General features: G+C 47.4%; 1 protein-coding gene across 3 annotated transcripts in view; it reads left to right on the forward strand.

Moving 5' to 3' along the window:
- Runx1 (RUNX family transcription factor 1) overlaps positions 1-5310 on the forward strand; it is a 222307-nt gene extending 216997 nt beyond the window's left edge. For all 3 annotated transcript variants that reach the window (XM_052158071.1, XM_052158073.1, XM_052158072.1), the window contains one exon: positions 1231-5310. In XM_052158071.1, the coding sequence (XP_052014031.1) occupies positions 1231-1700 (470 nt within the window). In that variant the 3' untranslated portion in view covers positions 1701-5310. The remainder of the gene's footprint in view (positions 1-1230) is intronic.
- The last annotated feature ends 1963 nt before the right edge of the window (positions 5311-7273 follow it).

A 7273-nucleotide genomic window follows, 5' to 3' on the forward strand; every position in this document is an offset into this window, starting at 1 on the left:
ACAAATTCTGTGTGGTTTTGTTTTTATAACCATTTAAAAAGGTAAAATTCATTCTTAATTCCCAGGACACACAAAACTTCTCCCCAGCCAGACTTAGCCAATGAGCTACATTTTGCCAACCTGGGATCTAACATTTATGTGTATTGGAAACATTACATTAGACTACAGTGCGTATGACAGGTACCTTACAGCTCCTATGCTACGGCGTGTCGGGAAGCTGCATACCATATGCCGCTGCACCAGCCCTGCAATGTGTCTGCCATCGCTCTGTGTCACACTGTTTGACATCTGTCATGTCAGACATGCTGGGGGAAATCCACTTCTTGCTGGGTAGCCACGCCCCTCCCCCAACTCCCTGGCAGCAGCCCTCTGCATAGAATCCCATCTTCCTAAGTGATAGTATCTTGGGTAGTTAGCCATCCTGTTGACTTCTAGGTGAGAGTCCATCTCAGGCAGTATTCTCAGTGGTCCCCTCCTCCCTGGACAGAGAGCTGTGGGAAGTCCAGTGTGATGGGTGGGAGCACTCTCCGTGCTCCCTCTTCCATCGTCAGGGCCAGTTTGGACAACCTTTTGTGTCCTGAGTAGGAGCACTCCCTGTGGCCCCCACTCTATGGTAACTCTGGGCAATCTTGTGTGTCCTGAGTGGGCACAGCCTCTCCAGGGGCCCTGAGCAGTTTTATGTCCTGGGTGGGAGCACTCTCTATGGCCCCCCTTCCATGGGTAGGGGCACTCTCTGTGGTCCCTTCTCCATGGGCAGGAGCACTCTGGGTAGTCCAGTATTTGGGGCAGGACACTCTCTTTGTCCCCACCCCCTCCATAAGCAAGGGCAGTCTGGGCAATCCTGTGTCCTGGGTGGGAGCACTCCCGATGTTCCCCCCCCTCCATGGACTGGGGCACTCTTGGCAGTCCAGTATTTGGGGCAGGAGCAATTTCTATGATTCCCCCTCTCCATGGGCAGGAACACTTTGTGTGCAACCCCTCCTCCCCAGCAAGGGCACTCTGGGCAGTCCAGTGTGTTAGGATGGGAGCACTCTCCGTGCTCCCCCTCCATGAGCAGGGACACTCTGGGTAGTCCAGTGTGTTGGGGTGGGAGCACTGTCTGTGGTCCCCCCTCTATGGTAAGGGACACTCTGAGCAATCCCGTGTGCCCTGAGCGGCATCACTCTGGCTGACTAGAAGCCCTTGCCTCCCTGACCACACACTCACGCCTTCTCTTCCGCCCGCCCACAGCGGCCCCGGATCTGACAGCCTTTGGCGACCCGCGCCAGTTCCCCACGCTGCCGTCCATCTCCGACCCGCGCATGCACTACCCTGGCGCCTTCACCTACTCGCCGCCGGTCACGTCGGGCATCGGCATCGGCATGTCAGCCATGAGCTCGGCCTCTCGCTACCACACCTACCTGCCGCCGCCCTACCCCGGCTCCTCACAGGCGCAGGCCGGGCCCTTCCAGACCGGCTCGCCCTCCTACCACCTGTACTACGGCGCCTCGGCCGGCTCCTACCAGTTCTCCATGGTGGGCGGCGAGCGCTCGCCCCCGCGCATCCTGCCACCCTGCACCAACGCGTCCACCGGCGCCGCGCTGCTCAACCCCAGCCTCCCCAGCCAGAGCGACGTGGTGGAGACCGAGGGCAGCCATAGCAACTCGCCCACCAACATGCCCCCCGCGCGCCTGGAGGAGGCCGTGTGGCGGCCCTACTGAGCACCATCGCCACCGAGGGACTGAGCCCACCCGCCCGCCCGCTCGCCCGCCGTCCATGCACAGACCCCCGCCAGGAGGGCCCTTGGAGGCCGACAGGAAGATTCCCGGAGGGAAACTGTGAATGCTTCTGATTTAGCAAATGCTGTGAATAAAAGAAAGATTTTATACCCTTGACTTCACTTTTTAACCACGTTGTTTATTCCAAAGAGTGTGGAATGTTTTCGGTTCTGGGTGGGGAAGACGCAGCCCACCCTGTTCGGCATCTATTTCTGATTTCGGAGTTTCTTTTCCGCACCTTATCGATTGCAAAAATGCCTGTTTGCATCTGGGTGGTCGTTTATTTTTAAGTATGTATAGATTTGAGCTTGCTTTATTTCTTCCTTTGACCAACTCAAAGAAATAGAATTCCCTTCTCAGTAAGGTTTATTTAACTTTTAGACTTTCATGTAGCTGGGGGTTTTATTTGTGTTTGGTTTTTGTTTTTGTTTTTTAAAGAGACAGCTACAGCTTTGGGTCATTTTTTTTTAACTACTGTATTTCCACAAAGAAATCCCTAGATATTTATGTATCTCGATGTTTGAACATTTACATATGTGTTGATACTTTTTTTAATTATTTAAATGTACTTATATTAAGAAAAAATATCAAGTACTACATTTTTCTTTATAATAGCCAAAGTTAAATATTATTGCGTTGAAGATGGCTGGAAAAAAAGAGCTCGCTTGGTTATCTAGAGATATTGTTTACATTAAACTCTATGTCATTCAAACAAGTTGGTTGGCAATGCAGCAATGTGTTTTAATTAGATTGTAGACACTGAGGGTCACTCCAAGGTCAGAAGTACAAAATGTTCTGCTAGGCTCAACAAATAGTCTCATACCTGGCTCCTTCCCTTCAAAAAGAAAGGCAAAATTCTGCCCTGTTAGGGTCCAGAGAGGTGCCAAGGATGACTGCTCTGAAGAGGGTTTCATTTGGGCCTGGAGACATGCTTGCCCCAAGGCGTCCTCATTTAGGCTTTTACACAGCTCAACCGAGCAAGCTGTTGGTCAGAGGTTTGGTTACACGGTATTTACATAGACCCAAACCAGGCAATGGGATTCTTTAATCGCCTTCCATTATAGTACCTGTTCATTGATGAAAACCCAAAGATCCAAATAGAAGAGGTGAGACCAGGTGCCTTTGAGGCCCAAAGGCTGAGTTTAAAGAGTGTAACCCCAAAAGTCTGAAGGAGCCAGTTTCCCTCTAGCCGTCTTAGTGGGATCAGTCATGGGAGACAGATACCACATCAACCTGTGTAGGATGCTCTCTCAGCTGCCCTCTCACCGGCATCTTTCAACCAGGCTGAGCCTCTGACCTTTGGGGTTTGTGCACTTTCCCAGTGCATCAGCATGATAGATTCCTGTCTCTACAGTCTGCCATGGCTACGGTTCAGATGTGCATCACGTCACTGTAAATGTAATGGTACTATTGTTACAGTGGAGGACTTGGTCAAAATCCAGTTGTTCTGCAACTTACAAAGTCTAACTGCTGGTTCTGATATACATGTACTCAAAATGATCTGGTTGGGTTCTTTGTTTTTGTTTTTAATGTACCTCTTAAATTAGTTGAAATGATGTCAGGTCAACTCCGAAGAGCGTTTGAAAGCAGGACTTCAGAACAGTGTTTGATTTTTTTTAATTATTATTATTATTTTATAAATTTAAGCATTCAGATTAGATCTTTGGCTGCAGGCAGCAAAAACAGCTGGACTTATTTAAAAAAATACAACGTGTTTTTTGAGTTATCTATATCTATATCTATATAGTTATTCTTTGTTTTACATAGAGCAGCAGCACTTTGGTAACCTGTGATACCAGGTTGTTCTTGTCTGGAGAAGAGCTCTGGCAGAATTTGGGGAAACTCAGAACAGATTTTCATATCAGACACGTCTCTCCTCCTTCATCCGGTCTCAGTTATTCCACAGAACATGTATGCAGCTGTGTTGTCAGAAAACCAAAAATTTTAATTTCTCAGAAGGACCATTGGTTTGTTTCTCCAAAATTGGATGTTCCTCTTAGCATAGAGTGCCAAGTCTGGCCTGAGAAAATGCCAGGGAAAGACGAAGGAGAGAAATTTATATTTTTTCATATTAATTTTGATATCTGAAGACACTCTAGCCCTAAGAGAGGAAGCAGATAATCTCACACATTGAGCCTTTGGCCTGGGCATCCAGAAGGCTTGTCATTTTGTTATGGACGGCCCGGTGAGCCGCTGAGTGCTCCCTGAACCTTTATCAACATAGGCAGTATTTAGTCATCTCAGAAAAAAAAACCAATCAGGCACTGCTCGTCTTGGAGATAGATTCCACGGGGCACATATTTTTCTACCTGAGAAATTGATTCATTGCCCTCAGGTGCATCAAGGTGTCTCCTCATTCTCTGTCTTCAGGGAAGACGCTTAAGCCAATTCTGAGATAAGGGAGCTGTTGGGAAAACTGGTCCAGAAAAAGAAACCTGGGATAAGCCGTTTCTGCTGCTTATTCAAGCCCCTGTTTACCACTTTAACACATACTTCATTCCTTCTGCTTTTCTCGCCATCTGTATCCTCCCAAGATCCCTTCTCGCTTTGCTTTTCCCTCCTCCAAACTCCACACTCTCCTCCTACATAGTTTATAGGTAGGCAACACACATGCACACATGTACACACACACACACACCCTCTCCCCCATACCAAGTGTCCAGAACACAGAAAGTCCAGTTCTTCTCTGTTTATTAAGAACAGGGTGAGTCAGCCATTCTCTTGCTCACGGGTTTTTTTTTTTCCCAACAGAACAGAGGCCTTGCCGGCCATGTTGGGTCTGCTCTGTCCAGACACTGCAACAGAAACTCTCCAGATCACAGCCTGTGGCTGAGTGGCTGTGCTGCTGCCCTACAGTCCTGTGCAGGCAGACGCACACTGGGACTGGAAGGAGTGTCTCTCCTTCAGCCTCTTTTTTCTCAAACCACCTCTACTGAGGGCCGCAGATTTCTTTCTTGGAATAACTTTTCTCCCCAGGACGTTCTGTCTTAGTGGGTTTTGGTTTTGATGATTTTCTTTTTTTTTGGTTCTTTTCATTTTGTTTGTAGGAGAAAGCATAAGATGTTGATGGTCTTTCATACATGAAAATAAATGGTTTGACAACAGTCTCAGAATATCTTTTTTTTTTCCAAATCTGAACAAAGCACTGTTTTGTTTACTCACAGTACACATTTATTTGGCGGTTTGGCTGGCCGGCCGGTTAGTTGTGTGTTGGGAACCTTCCCTCCCTCAGCCAGCGCGGTGTGGACACAGCTGATCATTTGTCTTTCTTTTTATTTTTTTACTCAGAAGAGTTGTATCAACAAACTCAATTGTATTTATGTATGTAAATAGATTTCACGCTTCATTATAAAATATTGTTAATGCCTGTAATAACTTTTTCACATTTTGTGTGTGTTCCTAAGGACTTTTTTCTTATGTTCGCTAAATATTGTAGAAGAAAATTGCTTCTCTCCACTTGTTTATTTCAGATTTAAAAAAAAACAAAAAACAACCAACCCGAGCTACTTCCTACTCACTTTTATAAACAGGTAATAAACAAGCATGGTTTCAATTTTTTTTTAAGTTCACTTTATGTTCTAGGAAAAATGAATGCAACAACCATCAATCTCCAAATGAGCTATTGGATGTTTCTGTTACTCTGGATGCACAAAGATTAATTGGAAAAAAATAAACTTCCAAATTGAAATAGCAGCAAAACACATGTGGGGGGGGAAGACCACCTCAGAAAATGCAGTTCTCTGGCCCCCAGCTACTGCCCACACACATGGCAAGGGCTAGATGTGCTCACGGGGAATCCTGAAGTCGGCACACAGGCCTCTTCCGGTACTAACATTAAGAGCACCTCCTAAGGGGCACTGTCTGGCTCAGATCTTAAAGCACATAAGATAAGAGAGAATGTCCCAGATCCCTTCCCAGTAGCCCAGGACAGCAGGCACCCACTCCACTGTAGCCGCCCACTGCACACAGTCGGTGAGGCACCTCCCATCTTCCGGGGGTCAGGTAGAGCCAGGGCGGGGCAGCCCGAAGCCACGGAAGCCTTCCTTCCTTTCTACTATGGTCTTTTCTGTAACTCCAATATTAAAACCCGTGTGGATGGCAAATAAACAATCTGACAAGAGCCTATGGCCTGTCAGATCCATTTTGTCCATCTGTCTGTCCTGAGATCTGTGCCAAGAGCACTGTAACACACTATGTAAACTTTTCCACGAAGCACCTCACATTCGAGGCTGAACCCCCTCCCAGAGTCCTAATAAGCCCTAGCTGCTGAGGCATACTGGCTTAGGGAGAAAGACCAGGCACCCCAGGGGCAGGGGTTCTTTAGCTATGAGGAGTTCGGAGGTGTGATCTAATTCCTCTTTAAAACACAAGAAGGGGCCAGGAAGTGGTGGCGCATGCCTTTAATTCCAGCATTTGGGATGCAGAGGCAGGTGGATTTCTGAGTTTGAGGCTAGCCTGATCTACAGGGTGAGCTAGTCTGGTCTACAGAGTGAGTTCCAGGACAGCAAGGGCTATACAGAGAAACCGTGTCTCGAAAAAGACAAAAACAAAAAACTCAGTCAGCAAAGCACTCCTGACAGGAGGACCTGAGCTCAGTTCCTAGATTCTGCATAAAAATCCCATGTGATTTTTGTAAGGCCAGCACGGGAGAAAGGGGACCGGGCAGGTCCCGGGACTTGCTGGCCAGCCAGCCCAGCATACCTGGCAAGTTCCAGGTTAGTCAGAGACTGTTTCAAACAAAACAAGAAGTACAAGCCTAAAAAGCAACAACCAAGGTTGTCCTTTAGTCCACACACACACAAACACAAATGCATACACACATGTATGCACACACATACACGTATTCACACACATACATGCATATACACATTCATACACACAAATGCATACACATACATGCATGCACACACATACATACAAACATGGATACACACACACACATATACACAGACACACACACACACACCTATGAAAAAGTAAAAAAAAAAAAAAAAATGGAGTTTGCAGACATGAAATGGAAATGCCCAGCCTGAAGCCAGTCACATCACCTGCCTCCATTTAGGTAAACAGAAGAGGCGGGCTCTGGTGGCCATTGAAAAATTTCTAAGACTAATTCTTTCCTCCCCGTATAAACTGTTATTAGCGTTTCAGTCTTGATTCTAGGTGGCCCATGTCACCCTCCTGCCACAAAGGACTCTGGAAAGCTTCTGGCCCGTCTCCCAGTGGCAGGATGGTGGCTGGCCTTCAAGGGTCTTCTGGATGACTGCAGAGAGCACTGGGCAGAGTGAGGAGGGTTTAGATGGACGCGGTCCAGGACACCACTGCCTGGAGCGTTGGTAGCCAGTGGCCACGAAACTAGCCTGGGGACTTCTCTTTTCACAGTGTGTGTCTGATATTCAGACTAAACTGCTAACAGGGGCCTGCCTTCCTTTAGCCTCCCTCTGAAAGGGAGACCCACGCACAGCCCTTCTTCTATGCTCTGAAGCAGAGCACCCTTCCCTTCAGATGGCAGAACT

Source organism: Apodemus sylvaticus, chromosome 15 (assembly GCF_947179515.1).
Source record: "Apodemus sylvaticus chromosome 15, mApoSyl1.1, whole genome shotgun sequence".
NCBI classification, from domain to species: Eukaryota; Metazoa; Chordata; class Mammalia; order Rodentia; family Muridae; genus Apodemus; species Apodemus sylvaticus.